Consider the following 19,734-nt stretch of genomic DNA (forward strand, 5'->3'; position numbering starts at 1 on the left):
GATTTCAGGAGCAGAAGGCACAGTGTTCCCTAAATCTATAGAAACTCCCAATGTCAGGGCAGACCCCTTCAAGGAACTAAGGTAAACTTTGGAATATGGTTTAACGGTAACTCAGTGGTGCCTTGCTGGGCATCATTTCTGCTTTTGCACAGGAACTTGGGGCTTTGCTTTGGATGGCATCACCAAGGGGATGCCATGGAAGAGAGGGATCTTCCATGTTTATGTCTAATATGACAGAGCTAAAGGCAACTGTGAGTGATGAGAGAACCATTTCTCCTGTGTAACACACTGCTTATTTTGGGCTCAGCCTTTGGAAAGAAAGAGAAAAATCTTTCTCCTGGGTGTGCAGGGAGGTACTGGAGTCTGTGCTGAGTCACAGGGTGTAACAGCACAATGATAATGCTCTCCAGCATTGTCTGTCTTGCAGAAATGCAAACCCTCCCTAATCTATACCAATTCTAGCTGTGCATGCATGTCACTGCTGAACCTTGCAGTCACCACTTGCTGACAGCAGGTATGAGGAGAACTAGTTTTCCCAAAATCTAATTGATCTAATGCTGGGCAATGTATTTTAAAAAGAATGTTAAAGTCTCTATGTGTTAGTTTGGATGATTGGTCTCTGGAAAGATATGGCCTAATCTGAAATCTTCTGACCGAAAGGGCTGTAGGGGGTTTCTAATAGTGTTCTAATATTTCTTGCTTAGAAAAAGAGAGAAAAAGAGGGGGAAAAAAAATCTGCATGTCATCTTGTCCTTAGATCTTGGGTTGCAAATACTGCTTTCCTGGAGCATACTAGGGGTGAAGCAATCTCTGGACAGCTCAAATTGTGTTGTGAGATGGGAAACAAGCTCTCGTTAGCTCTCTCTGCTTTGATACTGGGAGAAGCGATGGCCCAGCCTAGATCACCATGAGTGGTGAGCAGCATCCAGGCTGCCTTCTTTTGTGCCTATCACTGTCCTTCAGTTTCTCTCCAGGAATACTCTTATTGTCCCATTCTGCACTCTGAGGATCACCTGTCAGACCAAAAGTGCAGCAGTGGTGTGAGTCAGTTCATGGTTAAAGTTTGTTCTGTGATTGGTGACATTAACACCACCTTGTGCTTTTTTCAGTCTCAATTTGCATTCTTTTAGAACAGAAGAAATGGGGTCCTTGCACAATTTGCCACACAGCTGCTGGGGCAGGTCCAGGGTCTGCAGAGCACTCATGGGTTGTGATGACATGTGGATGACAAGGGCTTGTTGGTACAGCCCATCTCAGCAGAGATTTCCAGCAGGAAAAAAAAAATCACAATCATGGTTAAAATGTCCATTAGCATCTAAATAACTTAGGCAATCAGGTCCTGTTACTGGTAGTGATTTAGGTCCAAGTTTTTACTTGCTTTGGACTTTTCTAAATGTGGGAGGGAACTTTCATCTGAAGAAATGTAAGGTGTAACATTAAAGGGGGCAGATGTCAATCAAAGTAGCCTTAATCTGATTGAGCATGCTTCTGTTCCATAGAGAATTAAGCAAAATGAAATTGAAACAAATTATGGTGGTATCCATGCAAGGAGTTGATATTTGATCTGCTTTAAATTCTTGTAATTTTACTTGCTCTTGTAAGGAGCTGCTGGAGATCTGGCTTTCTTTGAAATTAGTAGACTGTTTGAAAAAAAATCCTTAAAAAAACTCATTTAAAAAACGGATTTTTTTATTTTTTTTTTTTGCCTTTTTTAAGGGAAAGTAAGTAGGATTTATTTTGAAAAAAGTCCAAAAGGGTTCTAAAGCATTTCATACACTTCTGAAAATTTTATCTTTGCAAAAGTAAATGGTTTTTTTTCTGCCACCCTGACAGGAAAAGAGATGTGGGTAGCGCTTTGCAGAGAAAGTAAAGTTTCCTGAGATCAAATCCTTTACTCCTCCCTAAATCAAGAGCCATCCTTCTCTCCCTACACATACAAAAGTTTATTGGAGCATTCGTAGGTGAAATAGTGTGTTTTGGGAGCAGCACAGATTTCATAGGGGAAGGAGCCTTATTCTGGGGGGACATCCTTTTGTACCTTCCTATTTTGGTAGCATTGTGTGTGCATAAGGTATCCTTAAGTCTGGTTCAAAAGATGCTGTGGTAAAATGGGCCCAAGTGAGATGGCAGACTGTGGGTCCAGAGCTGGTACAAGCATGTACTCAGTAGCTGGCTTGACTCACAAAGACCTTTTTTTCTGTAACAAACAGTGGAAACCTTTCTTTCCTTCTTAGGCTGCAGTTTCTGGGAGAGTGGTGCACCATCAGCTGTTGTGGGCTGTCACCAGTGCCGCCAGCCTCTATCACTGCTCCTAGACCAAATGGTTAAGATTAGTTACACAATCCATTTTCATCCATTTGCTTTTTTCAGTAGCTTAGTGACTCCCACCTCTTCTTTAGGAGACTTCAAAATAAGGTGACAACAACTGTCACAAACAGAAGGAGAGGAGACCAACTGCTTCTGTCACCACTGGGAGCCAGACCATCTGTATGTCTCCTTTTTCTTCTTCCTCTGTTTAACAGACAGACTGATTTTCCCTTCAACACAGGCAGCATGCCACTGTGCCAGTCATTTCTGCTTCTTCCTTTCTTTTTCTTCTCCATCCCACAGGCCTTCAGTCATGTGCAGACATCACAAAGACTGATACGCTCTGAGCGATGTCACGTACATTCTCAATAGACTTTCTGTCCCTGTTTAGCTGATGAATGACCTTCAGTTCGTATAGCCTACTTCATTTATTAGTGGCTTCTCTACAAGCTGGTCAACTTCCTGGGGACAGACAAGGTAACCGTCCTCCTGGCGCACCAGCAAGCCCTGTATGGCCCTTTTCTCTATGTACCTTTCTGTCTGGAGCAGTTTAGATGGAGAAAAATTAGGTGGCAGTATGTGCATAGATTTTTCTTACATGCTAAGCTCATAAGATAGTAGTTGGGCTGCAAGAATTGGTTTGGCACTTCTTTGACCCAGGTCTGACTTTGCTGCTGAGACTTCTCAGGTTTTCAGCAACCTCCATGCAACAGAAAGGCTCATGTATCCCAAAAAAAGAATCCTACAGAGCCCAATATCAGTTGTATTAGGAGCAGCAGAGCTCATAAATGCCTGGTTTAATGCAGAGGTGGGTGTTATTAGTGATCCATGTTTTCTTTGTGTGATCTAGAGTTTTCTTTAGTCGTGACATAAGAGTAGAAATATATGAAAAACTACTTAATATGCATTAGTGAATATTTTCCTGTATTTACTTTTGAAAAGGAACAGATTCTTTAGCAGAGTTATAGGTCAGAGGGAAATGGTTTCAAGGCAAAAGGGGAAATTTAGATTGGATATAAGGTTTTTTTACAGTGAGAGTGATGAAGCACTGCACAGGTTGCCCAGGTAGGTAAATAGATAAATGCTCTATTCTGGAGACATTCAAGATCAGGCTGGATGGGCTCTGAACATCTGATGGAGCTGTAGTGGTCCCTGTTCATTGCAGGGCGGTTCGACCAGATGGCCTTTAAGGGTCAAACTCAAACAATTCCATAATTCTGTGAAAGTAATTTTAGACTCCTAAATTTTTGCTAATTGGGTTGTAAGCTAATCAAAAGCAGTAAAAAGAAAAGCAAAAAAAAAAAAAAAAATTTCAAATTCTTGGACTAATTGAATTTTATTCCTGCTGAGCATCATCCCAAAATAGTTCAGAGAGAGGAATTATGAGATTTTTTTTGGGACATTAAATATTTGTAGTAATTGAGTCCTTGTAATGCAAGTTGCTATCCTTGTGATTGCCTGTATATAGAGGTTGACTGCAGATGGTCTTTTGTCACTGGATTGTTTTAATAGAGCCCAAGGAACTTGGTAAGAGCTTTACTTGAGAGCCTCTCCTTGACTCTGACAGAAATCACCAGGCTTCCTCATTTGTCTCCTTTCAAGAGGGCAATATATGTTAAGAAGAGTAACAAAAACTGTCTGACAATCACAAGATCAGTGCCTTCACTGCTATTGAGACATTCTTCAAGGAGAGGGATAAGGGCTAGACCAGCTGATGAGTGGCAGTGAAGGGAAATAATTGGAGGTGGAAGCATAACTAAAAAGTGAGTGGTCCAATGTAAAAAAAAAAAAAAAGTATCAAAAGGATGTTAAACTACTACATGCAGGAAGGGTGCATGTTGAACAGGCGCTGTACAAGAGCACCTGTCTGTGGGCTTGTTGTTGGGGCAGCTTCCTCAACCCAAACTGCCTTGTTCAGACCTAGCATAGGGATCTCCCTCATAACCAGACTGCTAGGCCAGGCACTGCAAGCATGTTGCTGAAACCCTAGTTTAGGGTGTTTATGTTCCTGGAGTTAAATAAAAAGAAATCAGCGTGAAATTCACTTTGTAAGCGGCAATCACAGACCTGGAATTCATCCACAGTTATTGTAGGTTAAAAAATGCCCTAAACTGCTCATCCAAGGCTGGGAAACCAAGGCATGATTGTTTTTCCTGTTATACACAAATATAGTTAAGGGAGAATTAATCTCTTGGGCTTAAAGGGGTAATTTTTGACCAAAGTTAATTACGAAGCACTGAAAGTACCCAATAACAGATGAAATGCACTTGTAGTTTGATTTTATTAGTGCAATTCTACCTTACCGTGTACAGTATTGAACTATCCAAATAGTCCAAGTGAGACCCATTGTACCAAAAAGCAATTTAAATACAGTGCTTAGCTAATGCAACAGCACTCTTTCTGTGAAATAATAATTCTTATCGAATTAAGGCTTCTCTCAGCTGTGCTTCACAAAGCAGCAGAGATATTTTCAATAAGAACAAACACAAATAATGTTTCTGTCTAAAAACCATTATGTTCACAAAGATCAAAGGAACAAAAAGTAGAGAAAACACAAAAAATCAGTTGTATGAAAGAGGAAGTATTTGGTGGGAAATGGATGTCATTTATGAAGAGTAGCATGTCACATTGAAACATAGTTTAGCTTTTAGCAAACACTGGGAATTCCTTCAAGGTGGCAGCAAGGAAAAAACGGTCAATTTAGCTTTGCAACTAGTAGTGTTGTTTTCAGATTGATTAGCTGGTAAGGGTGCTGTAGTAGAAATGCTGAATCACGGCCTGAAGCAGTGATTGAGCACCTGGTAGGAAGGCAGGGCCAGCCCAGGGGAGCTCAGGTGCATGCAGTGCTCCTGAGTGATTGGAAGGGGTGGAGCCAGGATTCATCCCTTACCAGACCCCATTTAAGGGCTGGCAGTGGAGATAAGGGGGTTTTGCTGGAGGTCCCTGCCTACTTGAGGCCTGCTGAAGGTAAGCAGTTTTTCTTCCTCTGTTTCTGCATCCGTGGTTGTTGCATTTGGGCTTGTTCTTAGTTGCTGCAGCCTAGGGCTGTTCCACTGCTATTGTTGCTGTAGTTGCCATCATGTTGTAGCATTACAGTAGCTGTTCTTCTCTTTGTTTTACTGGTGCAAATGTAATAATTCTGGTAGAATTTTACCAGCTTCAAAACAACATGCTTTTGCCTTGAGGTGGGTTTTACTTTCCATGTTTTGTAACAAAATGTAATAGTGATTTAAGAGGGCAGGATTTCTAGAATTGTCCTCACCAAGCCAGTGCCTTCCTTTGTGTATACAGCTGGAATGAGAGGAGAGGTTCCTAGTTTCTAAACTTCAAGCTAGTTTGAGTGGGCCCTTGTGAGGTTTGTTTGAAAGGCAGAAGTTCTTGTCACTCCTGATGTGCTAATCTAGGATTCCACATGTGATCTGACGATTTTCTCATGACAGGTAACATTTCTTGAAGCACTTGATGTTGAATGTGACTTCCTCAGAGCAGAACTCGTGATTGCTTCACAGCTGTTTGCTGTGGCCTTTCCTGCTGTTGACATGCCTTCTTGCTGCTGGCCATTTGTCTGTTAGAGCAGACAAACCACAGCCCCAGGTCAAAGGGAGTCTTTCCATGAGGCTTCTTATGGATGATATATTGAGCACTTCATACAATGCATTTGATAGAAGGCTTGGAGTTAAGGAGGCAGATGATTGCAGGTGTTTTCCTTGTGTTAAAATAGAACTGTTGCAGAGGAGTCTTGCTGCTCCCTCTTATTGCTACATCATATCTGCTCTTAATGACTATCACTCTTTCCCTCCCAGCACAAGATATGGGATTTAGCTCTTAGTGTTCTTTCCTTCCCTATTTTTAGCAGGTGGTGCCTAGATATGGATCAGATAATCAGGCACACACCTGGCAAATGACAGAGGCACTGACAGAGCTTTGCTGACTTATCCCAGCTGTATAAATCATGGCATGGCCCTGCTCACTGTGCTGCTAACAGGAGCTGCCCACTGACAGGCAGATGCTTTTCAAGAAGGGCTGGTGGACAGTGAAGGCCATCTTAGTGGGAAGGTGAGTTTGGCATAAGGGTGTTTAAATTGCTGGAGTAAAAAATGAGATAGGCTCAAACTACAAAAGAAAGTAGCTGGAATTTGTGATTGAACAGTCTGTGGTCAGCTATGGGGCTCTTTTTGGATGCACCAGTGTGTAAGTGCAGGTCTGTGGATGCAGGAGCATCTTCCAGAGCTACATGGCCCATAACTGAAAGTAGAAGTGTGAGAATAGGGCAGGAAGGGGCAGATTTCTAAATTAAACTGCTGCCAAATGGCATGGTGTATAAGGTAGAGAGCAGTGGAAATCTCTCATTTCTGGCTGGAGGATGCACAGGATTCCTCTCCTTATGTATATAATTGAGCAGCAAAATAGCAAGTGTGTGCTCATTGCCTTTCTCTAGTTAGACCAGGGAATTTTCTGCTGCCCCCTGCATACAACAGTACAGGCTGGATCATTATTTGCTGTCTGCATTTATTCTGCAAGTGTTTCCTAATGCAAACAAAATCTTTTTCTGGGAGGTATTAATCATCAATCCTGCTTGTTATCTCAGGCTGAATATCTTTTGTGTACACAGGATCAGTGTCCTGCCAAGGTGTGTTGCACCTGTGGTTGTCATTACATTTCAGCAGCTGAATATCACTTGTTCCATAATCAGAGCATCCCTTCCAATGCTGCTCACAAAGGTGTGCAGGCCAGAAGTCCTCTGGGACCTGAGAGAAGCCCAATTGATGCTAGCAATCTGTGTACAGTCAGACAGACACAGGCATCCATTTGAATAACAAAAATGTAAACTGTTTTTTGCTTTTTTTAACACTGTGCAGCATGCTGCTAACCTTGGGTAGAAAATAGATGCTAATAAATGCGAGGTCTTAAAATGTGAATAATAGCCATTTCACACTTCGTGGCAGATTCATACTGGTGAAATGGCTTAATACTTAATTACAATGCTTGTCCTTCCCTCAAGTGCAGATGACATTCCTCAGATAGATTTTTGCGATGACATCTGTGGAAATAAGTTGAGAAACTAATTAGTTATTCACATAATACAAAATATCGATGGTGCCCTGATTAAAAGGATGTGGTGGCATCTGACTAACATGATGTATCTGTCTGGTAGTTCAGTCTGCTCCCTGAGGTGATGTGTTTTGGAAGAGAAAATAATAAAAACAACCCCTGGCCACTACAACACAGATGTTTATATTTTGTTAATGATTAAGCAGAGCTACCATGTTCAGGAGTGGCATAACTTATTGCTTGTGCCTAGGAGGAGCACCAGGTCTGTGGGCTCTAAGGACCGTTTCTGTGGTGTTGACTGTAATGGGATCTGCAGGTTATTGACAAACAGCAGCCCTAAGCATCCTAAAAGCAATCATTAGACAACTGTCCAGAGAGAAGAGCTGGCAGGCCAGCATTTGTTTCACTGCAAGTCGGGCAACACTTTCCTTGCAGCAGAGCCTTCTCAGCTCTATCCTTGTGGGGTAGCTGAGAGATGGTGTCTGCTGTGAGATGAGACATTTGGAACAGGTTGTGCATAGAGATGTCCCATCCCTGCAGACAGCCAAGTCAGGCTAGTGGGGCTCTGAGCAGCTGGTGGAGCTGTTGGATTCAGTGCAGGGGAGTTGGATCAGGTGGTCTTTAAGGGTCCCCTCCTACTCCAATGATTCTGTGTTTCTGTAATTGGTAATGCTTTGTGAGAGTCTCAGTAACTGTTGGTTTATTGTAGCATTTGCGCTTGAAAAAGAGCTGTTTGTACCAAGGATAGTGAACATGAAATGCAGAAGTAGAGAAGACGCAAAGGGAGGCACCTTACCGACCCGTGCTCCTGATCCTATGTTTAACTCCTTTGAAAATTGTGTGATATTTAGGATGTATTCATGTTCAAAATGGCTGAATATCTCAGATTTTCCTTGAAATGTAGTTCTTACCTTAAAGAAATGGGAGGAATTCAATCCACTGAACACCATGTTTGCATTTCAGTAGAATATTATCTGGCTTTCTTTAATATTTATGTCTTTCCCTCCAGCTGTGTATCTTGCATTTCTAAAACCTGAAGTGAAGGGCAAAGTAGGCTGCATATAAGTACTGCACTCAGTGCTCAGTCCTCGTCTTTAAGGGCAGTCTCCCTGCCAAGGCTTTGTATATCAGTGCCTGCAGCACCATGAGCCCAGCATGGGAATCGCAGCCAGGGTTTGGCTGCTGTGGTTGTGAACCTCAAACCTGAGTGCTTAATACAGATTTCTTATTAACCTGAACAAAATAGGGAAGGGCAGTTCAGGTGCTTTCCTACACAAGTGAGAAGTTCCTCAGGGTTTTGTTCCCTTTTGCTTACTGCTCGTGCCTGAGCTCAGCTGTATCGAGGCAATCATAGTTATTATGGAGTGTGAGTGAGGTGCTTTGAGCTGTACAAGTCCATCCTGGTTAAAAAGGACACTTTCACAAAAGCATTAATTGTACTTTAGACAGGAATTGATAGTGGTTGTATAGCCATATTAAAGAGAAGAAAAATGTATTTCTAACCATAATGAGATTCTTGCTTTTGAAAGCAGTGCTTTGTATCTTATTAAGAGAAGTCATAAATATTCACTGTGCCTAGAGGATCTTTAGTCCAAATTTGTGTCATGTGGAATAGAGCTGTTTTCTCTAGGCCGAGAAGGGTGGCTGTGTTGTTACTTCACATCTTGATTTTATCCTTGGTAAGTGTGGTGCTGCTGCTGCCCTGCTCCTTATGTTTTATATAAATCCATCCTTTATGTTGCAGTCTAGCTTTATCCCATATGCTTATGTGGCACCTCTGGCAGTCTGAATAATAGTTTCCTTTCAAATGACATCGCTGAGATCACATACTCCTTGCTTTCAAATGGTGTTTGATGTCATGAGAACCCATCTCTAGATGTGACTCAACAGTCAAACCTGTGTCCCTTATGCAGCAGAACAGTACCAGACCAAGAAGGGGGCTTGGTTTGCTTTCTGCAGGGTGCTGTCAGAAGTCACTGCCATATCATCGTTGCAATTCATAAGGTGTGTTGCACTGAAGGCCACTGTTTTGCTACTTACGCAAACCATGGCAACTCCCATGGGCTGGAATTGGAAATGTGTGCAGATTCAGCTCAGAAAACAGAATCCTTTACAAAGCTAGTCTTGGTGGCCAGTTGGCCCATCTTGAGCAAGCTCTCAGGCTGTATGATTCCCAGATTCTGCTGACGCTTCTGAAGCTGACAGTTCCCAGCTCGGTTGGGATCGGTGTGAGCAGCTGAGAAAAAGCAACAGTTCTTAGATGCCAAGTATTTGAAAGCATTGTGTAAAAGATAGAAGGCAAAATGGCAGTCGCTATTTATTCCATCAGCTGATGTGGCTGCTCTAAATATATAAAACAATATATGAATATGGCTTTGCTGGCAAGTAAAATAGTGCAGTGTCTCACTCCAGCTGCACAAGGACTTGGTGTCTTTGGATAGAAAAAGTCAAAATTATAAACAGTGTGTTCCACAGTGCTGTGTGTTGCTTTGGGTGTGTGCATTAAATGAGGAGCAGAAATGTGATTATGACCAATAAGAGCCAAAAAGCAGGTGAGTGTCTCTGAGAGAGCCTGAAAAACACTTTCAGAAACACAGCTCAGTTCTCCAGTAGGGAGGAACACATTTCTCAGAGCGTGGGCAGTGGCTGTGGAAAGAGAGGAGCTTTTTTTCCCCTGGGTTCAACTGACACAAATGGGGGTCAGGCTGCATGGACCCAGCAGCTATTTCACCAGCTGAAACTTCTGCATCTCAGCTGCAATTCTGTCATGTTGAATTGACCTTGGTTCATGGGATCTCTCTTGCATTTCACAATACTAAAACACATTCTCTTCCTCTGGTTTCACATCATTAAGGATGGGCATGGGAAGAGACTGACTGAGGACATGTTATAAAACAGCACTGGGGAATCGATCGAAAACCCCCCGAACTTACACCATCAAGGATCATAGAAGAGATTGTAAAACAGAGGAAAATGGCTTCCTCGTGCATTTGAGAACAGCTGAGAAGGCTGGATAATGAGTGGATGTGCTGCTGTAAGGAGATGTTCCCTGCCAGTGAACTCAGAGAAAATCTCCTTATATTTAATAAGGGTAGAAAGCAAGACAGAGTTCATGCTGCTAGTGCTGAACTGTGTGACAGTGATAACAATGTCGTGTCCTGTCCACTTCCTTGAGTACTAACATTTTAAAAGATAGAAGTAAAGTAAAATGACACTTTTTTTTTTTTGAGAGCTTGGTGTCTTAAATTTAATCGATATTAATGGAAGGTTATTAGAACCGTTCATTTTGATAGAAAACGCGCAGTATCTTCTCATGCAGTGCCAGAGGTTAAAGATTGTAATTGCTTCCTAAGGTTCATGAAATGAAATTCTCTTATGATCCACGAGATGTGATTGAGTGAAAAATGTGTGCATGTGCGATGGTTTGTAATAAATTCATGTTGCAAATAAAGGTCGTCTTAAGAAAGCAGTCTATCATACTTGAATCAGCTGAGGATCTCTCTTGAAAAGATGGCAGCTTTTATGTAAACCTGAAGAATTTCCTTTTGGAAACCCGAGTGCTTCCGGAAGGATCACCTGTGCTTTTGTCTGGTTTATATACCTCTAAATAACTAGAGATGTGGGTACCAGAGCTAAGCTGCCTGCCTAAGCCCTCCAAATGCTCCCTACCAGATGATCAATTCTTGTTCCTGTGGGTCAGGAGGAACTGTGTGGGGAGCAGAATGAGAAAGCCAGTCCCGAGTGTGCTGTGCAGGTTCCAGCACTGTGTTTTCCCTGCTCCCCAGATCCAAACTGTTGGGTATATACCATAATGCAAGCATTGGCTTTATTCCCTAATTGTTTTTAAAAGTACAGAAACTTTGGTAATGTGGGACCACCTGTGCGGGTTTGGTGTTAGGACTGCATCCTGCAAGCAATACTTTTCCTTTAAGTATCCATGTAGGTCACGAAGTAGTGATGCACCTACACTCCCACTAAATATCTCAATTTAATGGGTTCTTAGTTCAGTTCGATCTCTCTCTGTTGGCACTGTTCTGAACAGTGGGAGAGGACCAAACAATGACTTTGTCAGAGTGTTTTGCAGAGCTTCAGATTCATGCATTCAAGCAACATCACACCAGGAGGCTAAATCTTTGAGTCTAGAGGTTAGTTACAGATAGAAAGAATAAATCAAGCAATAAAAGATGCCTATATAAAAGGATATTTCCTATGAAATGAAGATGCTTCAGAGTTCATCATAAACCCCTGACATGCATTCAGTCACTCTGCCTGCTGTCGCAGTCTGAAATACATTTCAAGGTGCCTGCATATTTTTATGCTGTAACCTCTAATAAATACATAGACATTTTCAATGATGCTGCATCATACTTTGTGAACTGATATGCTGTGAAAGGGGAAGGAGTGTCAGTGCAATGGGAATTCTGCAGGCAAAAGTTCTCTGCTACGTATTATTGCCAAGGGATGTTCAGATTGGAAATTAAGAACAGTTTCTTAACTGTTGAAAGAGTGATGATGCATTGACACAGGCTGCCCAGGGAGGCTGGGGAGTCACTGTCCCTGGAGATGTTTGAGAACTGTGGGGATGTGACACTGAGGGACACAGCTGGCATCATGGGATGGGTAGGGATTGAACCTGGTGACTTCAGAGGTCTTTTCCAGCTTCTTTGATTCTATTAAAAGTGTTTCTCTGGGGGCTGCAGTACGTCCAGATGTCTGGGCAATACCAAAAGGCGTTGCTTTCATAATCACCTCTTTGAGGAAGCTTTTGTCTATCTGGATGCTAGTTCTGTGTTTCTGTGTGAAGCAAAATGTATCTGTTCCTGTAGTGGCTTTTGTAGTCTAGGCCATGGTATGGATTATCAGTCATTGCATGAGAATGGAAAAGTGTCTCCTTGGGCCACGTCACTGAGCTCCTTCTGTTTAGAGATCACATCATTTTCAAAGCATTGGTTTCTTTTGGTTGTTCATTTTATTTTTAGAGAACTATGTGCATAAGTCACAAAGAGGAGTAGAAAGTGAGAAGTGATACCTTGTACTTATTCTTTATGGGCTTATCTGGTTTATTTTGACATTAAAGTTTCAGCAGTAGTGGTTTCTGAAGAGCTTAAAGTATATAAACTGGAGAATTCGGGTAGTATACAAGGTGTATAGACAAAATAGGTTCAGCATCACTATCTAGCTGAATAACTGTAGCTTTATCTTGCATGCTAGAACAACTCCAGAAGTGAACCATATTTCCAGTGTCAAATCTTAATACATTAATGGAGATGCTGAGGCTGTTTGGCTTTATAGGCTTATAACTTGGAGTGATCTATGGGCAATGCCGGATTTGGCCAGATGGAAATTCCCTCCTTCAGTGATGTACCAGCCCCCAATGGCCAGCGAGCTGATGCAGCTGCATATAGCTCAGAGCCCAGCAGTCTGTGGACAGGCAGTGAGCACAGCACTTGGAGATATATTGGCAGCTTTGCCATTAGAACCACTATACTTTTCCTGCTGTGTGCTCAGCTAATATAAATATTCCTGAACTTCTTTTATACATACTCTGTATGCGTCTGTGCCTTTTTTTGCAGAAAATACCATTTTTTAAATATTGAAATACGAGAGTGTAGAGCTTTTAGAATTCTATTTCTGTATTCATGGCACAAATCACAGTGAGAGCAAGAGCTGGGTGTCAGAGCTGCAGGACAAACTGCGTTTCTGAGTGCATCCACCAGGGCTTCACCCTTTCAGAGCAGTATGCCAGAAGTGTGCCATTTCCACACAAAGCCTTTGGCAGCACTGGGTACAGAATGCCTCAGTAGTGCAGCTGAGCTGGAAGGCTGGTGGCTGTTCCTCGGCAGTAAATGTGCGCAGCACAGCAGTCACAACCAGTAGCCTTGTCATCTCCAGCAGTAGAAAGGACCAGTAAATTCCCCTCAGAAGGGGGCTCATTTGCCAAGCCAAATGCCTGTAGTGCAGCTAACTCCACTTTCTTAGCAGAACGCAAATATAACAGTCTTTTCCATAGTGCCCAGCAGTGTTTATCTTCCAGGTTGACTGGCCTGCATTGACATTAGTGTCCCCCGAGCTTCTGAACTTAATAATTTCCAGTAGCTGCTTGCCTGCTTGAAGCAGTTCCAGTCCAGCCTCCAGTGTATTCTTCCTGTCAGTCACTATGGGAACAGCAATCAAAGCTCCTATTTATGGCTCTGTAGATGTCTGAGGTCATGGAGCACAGGTCTGGTGGGAACAATTAAAACAGGCCTGTCCAGTTATGTCTTTTTAAGTTCTCCCCACATTATAACTCTAAGTAGAGCAGTACAGTTAAAGCAGCATGACTGTTAGGATGTGATTGCCTTATAAAAGGATATCCTTTATAGGAGATAGATATTCCATGTACTGTCATCTATGGGAACATACTGAGAGTAGTCAGTATCTCTAGCACTGGATGAAACCTGCCCCAAGTTTTTCTTCTGCAAACCCGATGGGGAACTGCATGCTGCCAGACCCTGCAGGGTCCCCAGGGATGCATCTCTGGTACTGGGTACTTCTCTTACTGGTAAACTGAAAATTTCCAATGCTTGTATTTAGGCTGACAGTAAATGTTGTTATACCTGGTGGCTTACTCTACAATAATAAACAGGAAAAAAGTGAGAACTGTGGGAGTGCAAGGAGGGAAGGACTGTGATGAGCTTAATATCTGAGGGATAGCAGGGTAATTCTTTAGCAGTGGCCAAGTTTTGTAGGAAAAAAAACTGTTTCCTTCTCCCTTGTATTGAAAGAATTGTGTGATGGAGCCTTGGTGCCCCATTGCTGGAGCTGATTGAGTCTGGGGGTTATGTAGGTTCCTTCCCCTTGACCACTGATGTGGTATAGAACATCTTGAGTTGGAAGGAACACATAAGGATCATTGAGTCCAATTCCAGGCTCCACACAGGATCAACTGAAAATCAGAACATATGTAAATTACATCAGAATGAAAATCACTTTGGCCAGAAAGTTGAGTAGCAAATACTATGTGAAGATATAATTATGTGCAGTTCATGTGCATTGAGTGAAGGAAGATGCTACATCAGTTTTAAATACCAGCCAGCAGGTGTGTAAACATATTTGTAAATCTTCACTCTTATCTAATGGCCCAATTATTTTAAATATTTCAAATATCTTTGTGAAAGGCTTATTATGTAAAGGAATTTGTGACCCTCCACAGGCAGTCAGCAATGGGAATTTCTGCCAGAGTTGACACTAAAACTGAGCAGAGGAAACATTTCACTTGTCTGTCATTTTTGGGAAGCTCTCCAAATATGTGAAGTTGGCACCAACCCATAGCAATTCCCCAACCTGTGATGGGCCCCAGTCAGCGCTGCCCCTCAGACTGCCCATACTATAGTATGTGAATAACTGCAGATGTCACGCATTCCTTCTTGAAACACAAGATAGAAAATCTCAGTTATCACCCTCCCTGCTATTTTCTGACCAGTTCCTTCCTTGACTCAGCAGTTCAGTATCTGTGTTTCTCTCTATATCTGTATCAGATTTCTTTGAGCTCTGTTCTGCAGCCTTGATATTTAGTGTCCAAACAGGTAGTTGACTCATTTCAGTATTCTATCCCAGCAGTTACCCTGGCTAATGGTAGCAAGTGGGCTGTGGAACTGATTTGGTTTGGGAGGTTGGCTTCTCCCTATGGTGTATGGAGGGGACTCAGAAGTCCTCATTTCTTTGGGGCTGTCACATGAGGACTGGATTCAGTATTCTGGAGCAGGAATTAATGATACTGCCTGCTGATATATAGGGGTGTTGAATGGAAGGTTGAATCATGCGTGTTCCAGTGTGAGGGATGCAGTTTGTGCTAACTTCAGCAGGTGAAATTTCTTTGTCTATGGGAAGCAAGTAACATTTGGAAAATTGTCGGAGTGACGCTCCCAGGTGGTAGAAGACATCTATCATATCTTCTGCATGGAAGGATATAAGCACCCTATCTTCTTCCTGGCAGCGTTTGCTTACTGACACCCATGGAAGCAACAGTGGTAATTTCACTAGAAAAGCTTTTGCAGAGTGGTGGCCACCATGAAAGGCTGTCCATATTCCACATGTGCTCAAGGAACTCAAACAGATATTAAGTTCTTGCCTGGTTTGTTTTCTCTCCTGCTGCCTACCAAGCATGCAATCAATATATAGTGTTAATTTGACTGCTGAGAGGTACCATGAGAGTGCAGGCAATTGAGAAGAAACAAAGAATTCTGGAGAGAAGAAAACAAAACCCTGCACCTTACAGCTTTGATTGTTGTTTTTGACAGTGGTTAAATGACCATGATTTATTTTTTCTTTTGCACATTTATTCTGGGTATTTTTGGGCCAGACAAAAGAATTCAAGTTGTTTTTAAGGTTTGGAATCCAATTGCCTTTCCCTTGTTATGTTTCCAAGGAAACTCTATTGACTTCTTTTAAAGGCAGTTCTTAGGAAGTCAGTCAGGTTATGTCTCTGTACCTGGGGCCATTCCCACCACTGAGACCATCTGGTGAAGCTCCTGGTGGAGGTAGTGGCTTAGGGCCGTGCTCTGCAGTGGAATTGGCAGTTTTCTTGAGAATGTTTTCAAATGAGTTGTCTTGGGCACTAGGAGAAATCAGCGGCAAGGAGTTGCCTGTACAACTTTGCTGTTTTGGGGAGGAGGGTGAGTTACTCCTGGGCTGTGCTGAGCCATCCCCACTGCTCTTATACTGCAGTAACCCCAGGGAGCTCTGAATGTGCTCGCCTAGGGTCGCAAAGGCAGTTCATCACAGGAATAGAAATTGAACTCCAGTGCTTCAACCACAAAGCCAGTCCTCCTACCTGCCTCTCTTTTTCAGAAACAAAATAGAAGGAAATGAAATTCCCTGCTAAAAACTTCTTCTAGGAAGAGATTATGACACTGAGGGGTGCTGAGTTCATTTTTATTAATCAGTTTCATTTAATCTCTGCTTGACCTGCTCTGTTAGCATCTGTGATTCTCTCTGTTACTTGAAAGAAAAAAAAAAAGTCATACAAGAGAGGTTATGAGTGTGAAAATGTGGACTTGCCCAAGAAAGGATTGAAGGAGCTTCATGGAATTCAAGAAATGTTGAACGCTTTCTCTTTTTGCTGTGTTGAGCCAAGAAGCAAGAAGACTGATTTCTTTGAGCTCTGTTCTGCAGCAAGGATCAGTAATTTACAGCATGGATGCTGGCAGAGGAAGAGTCAAGAGCGAGGATTGCTGTTTCTTGAGATGTGCACCCAAAGCAGCATTGCTTTGTATTTCCCAGTGTCCACGTGTTACAGATGGAGAAGGGCAGGGGTGTTGTTTCTCATTGGAAATCATAGAATCACTAATGATGGAAGACTGCTAAGATCATCTAGTCAGCAACTGAATTGCTGCCATTAGGTTCAACCTGTCTCCCAGTTAAGAAAGACACTGTCCTGCATATCTCTTGAAAAATTGCCAGACTGTACCTTGAAATGCGTGTTATATTCAGGAGTGATTATATGCAAAAGATAAACAGAAATCAGTTTCATTTTTAGCTGAAGATAAATTGACCCTTAGAATTTGCAAAACATCCTATTCTCAGAATTAAAGTAGTCCCTTTGGAACATCTCTGTACTCTCTTTTACAGCAAGTTGGCTTTTTTAATTGCCTGATCTCTTTCTATCTGTAGTTCATTCTCCTCTCCACCCACCTCCACAATCTCTTTGTTTTCTTCTCTGCACCATTTCCCAACCTATTTTTCTTTGAAAACAAGAAATGAGCTGTAAATCTCAAATGACTTGAAGATTTTCAAAGAACTGGGAGGAAAAACTATTTCAAAAATCCTGTCCCTCCCACTGCCCTGCTAACTCCAGTAGCAGCTCAGAAACTGGCCCCACCAAGTGCTGGTCCCTGCTCTCATTCTCTGTCCTCAGAAATCTTGACTTTTTCTTGGCACTCCTCCTGAGAAAGTGTGTTCATTTTTCATGTATTTGTATTCTCTGTTGGATGTTATAGATTGTACAGAGGAAAAATTTCCAAATTATCAAAACAGGTTGTGAATCAGTGCTATAATGTGAAGAGCAATCACAGATCAGTGGGTACTCATGAAAAATTCTGTTTTTCTCAAAGACAGCTGTCAGATTAGCTAGTTTTGATACAGGAATAAGCAACTAACTTTTAGGTTATTGTCCTTTTCAGTGGTGGTATACATGATAGATTTAAGGTTAGAAAAGACCACAAAGATCATCAAGTCCAACTGTTTTGCCATCCCCCTCATACCCATTAATCCACATTACTCAGTATCCTGACCTAGACAGTTTATTCTGTCACTTTGCTTCCCTAACTTTATCAAATAACAGCATGTGAGAAGTTGGGTGAACTGGTTTGCAATAGCATTAAGCCAGAAATAGTTATTTCTTTTCAATAGAGCCGAGTCCTGTGTCTATGCATGGTCATGGTTGCCTGTAGAGGGAAGGGTGTGGATGCTCGTGACTGTGGGGCTGCTTTGTGTCTGTCAGACAGCAAGGCATGGAATTTCTGCTGCAGATATGAGGAGCACCTCTAATCAAGGAGCAAGCCTGAGAATGAACCATCTGCTGGGACTCACGAAGGGTGAAATAGCTCCCTAGCTTTTGAGCAGAAGCCCAGCGCACTAGAAAGCTGGATGGTTCACTATTCCTGTGAAGTAATATGAGGAGTTTTGGGTCATTGCTGAGACCTTATGCACCCAGACATAAAACTGTATTCCTGGTGTAAATTGTAAAAGAGGCTACAACTTTGGCATATCATCCCTTTAGATGTACAATTATGCCTGTTTGCCATTTTATGAAGTATACAGAGGACAGCAAATGGTACTTCTGCATAAAAACAAAAAACCTGCTACGTGCTCTATATGGCTCTGATCAGAGGGGGGAAAATGACTACAGATTTGTGGTTGACAAGCTTCAGAAAGGGTTCGGCAGAGTGTGAAAATTGACATTTAGCAAATAGCAATTCAGCCTTCATTTTTTGTCAAGTTGCTTGGAATAAAATGCAGGTTTAAAACAAAATGTTTGGTCACTTGTTACATTGGATATTGCTTGTCTCATTACTGCAGTTAATTAAAGGGGGGACTGAAAGTCAAAGCCAGAGTCAATAAGATTGTTAATAAAGATTTAATTTGGTGGAATCATTATAAATTGACTGTACAGTGAATGGATATACCATAGGAGTATCAGTGTCGGAAGGTCTATGAATGCATTTTCAGAAATAGCCACCAGGTTGTAGCCAATTTGTCATGCTAAATAAGCTCTTCAAATCCACTTACAGTATTCACTACATGCTTTCAAGGGATACCACCACCAAGTATGTGATGCATACAGACTTACCTTTTTTCCAGCAGGTATTCTACTGTTTCAAATCCTTCCTACTTTTGGTATCTCCATATTTCTTCATTGTAAGTTACTATGAAGTCCAATCTTCTTATAAGGAACAGAATAAATCATCAAGGCAGTGAAAAAGTAAATCACTGCAGAAAGCACTGCAGTAATCTGAGCCTGTTCACTGTCCACGTGAGATTTTAATCTGTCTGACACTTTCCATTATGTCTGACCAAGAGGCAAGTAGAAATCCCATGACAGAGAGACTTAAAAAATAATTTTTAATGGAAGTCTGCAGCCACCTTTCATAAAGCAGTTCTGATGTAGAGGAATTCTTGCAAACCACTGATGATAATGACTGCAGTATTTGCATAGCACTGCACCCCTGCCAGTATCATCTACGTACTTTGGATTATCATGAGAAAGTGATTTCTCTGCCAGTGACCACATGCAGGTCTGCTCCAGGGGGATTATGCAACACCCTGGGAAAAAAAAAAAAATGAGATTAAAAAACAAACAATTGCTTCTTCAGTCTTCTGAAGTTGGACAAAAGAGCAAGCATTCAAAGTAAAGTAGTGGGGAGTTGGTCCAGATTGATTCTTTGTGATATTTTGCTGCCTTCACTGCATGTGAAAGTCACCCTGAAGTGGAGCACTGTGTATGTTAGGTTAATAAATACTTAATGCGTCAACCTAGCGAGTTTTATCTGACACAAGTCCCATCTTTCCGTTGGATTTTCTAATTTTACACCAGCTCTGGTGGCATTTGTCTTCCTGCAATCATCCAGAAGCCAACATAAATTCTGTGATGTGCTCCAAAAGCTATTGCAATGCTTGTGCCCGTTCACATTGACCAGGCCAACTTACTGTAACCCTGTAGGGTGTTAGGACGGGGTTGACACTGTGTTGCTCACCTCACTGCTACAGATGGGAGGTCTGAGGCTAGTTTGCCTCTGCACACGCTGCTACTAGGCAGCAAGCTATGCCAGTGGCTTGAGGAGCTACCATGCTGTTTCTATTTCTTTATTTCACTCCTGGCTTGGTAACAGTGCATCA

General features: G+C 42.1%; 1 protein-coding gene and 1 long non-coding RNA gene across 5 annotated transcripts in view; one reads left to right on the plus strand and one right to left on the minus strand.

Moving 5' to 3' along the window:
- Positions 1-19,734, plus strand: part of SGCD (sarcoglycan delta) — a 309,952-nt gene that overhangs the window by 275,157 nt on the left and 15,061 nt on the right. For all 4 annotated transcript variants that reach the window (XM_042881464.1, XM_042881463.1, XM_042881466.1 and 1 more), the window contains one exon: positions 9-81. In XM_042881464.1, coding sequence (XP_042737398.1) covers positions 9-81 — 73 coding nt within the window. The remainder of the gene's footprint in view (positions 1-8; positions 82-19,734) is intronic.
- Positions 5,186-19,045, minus strand: LOC122185558. The gene is made up of 3 exons (XR_006180917.1): positions 18,689-19,045; positions 9,400-9,595; positions 5,186-7,348 (listed from the first exon to the last, which is right to left on the minus strand). It is a non-coding gene; the product is annotated as an uncharacterized LOC122185558 (long non-coding RNA).

This window comes from Lagopus leucura, unplaced genomic scaffold (genome assembly GCF_019238085.1).
Source record: "Lagopus leucura isolate 7727_CA_CO unplaced genomic scaffold, USGS_WTPT01 Super-Scaffold_100030, whole genome shotgun sequence".
Taxonomy (NCBI): domain Eukaryota; kingdom Metazoa; phylum Chordata; class Aves; order Galliformes; family Phasianidae; genus Lagopus; species Lagopus leucura.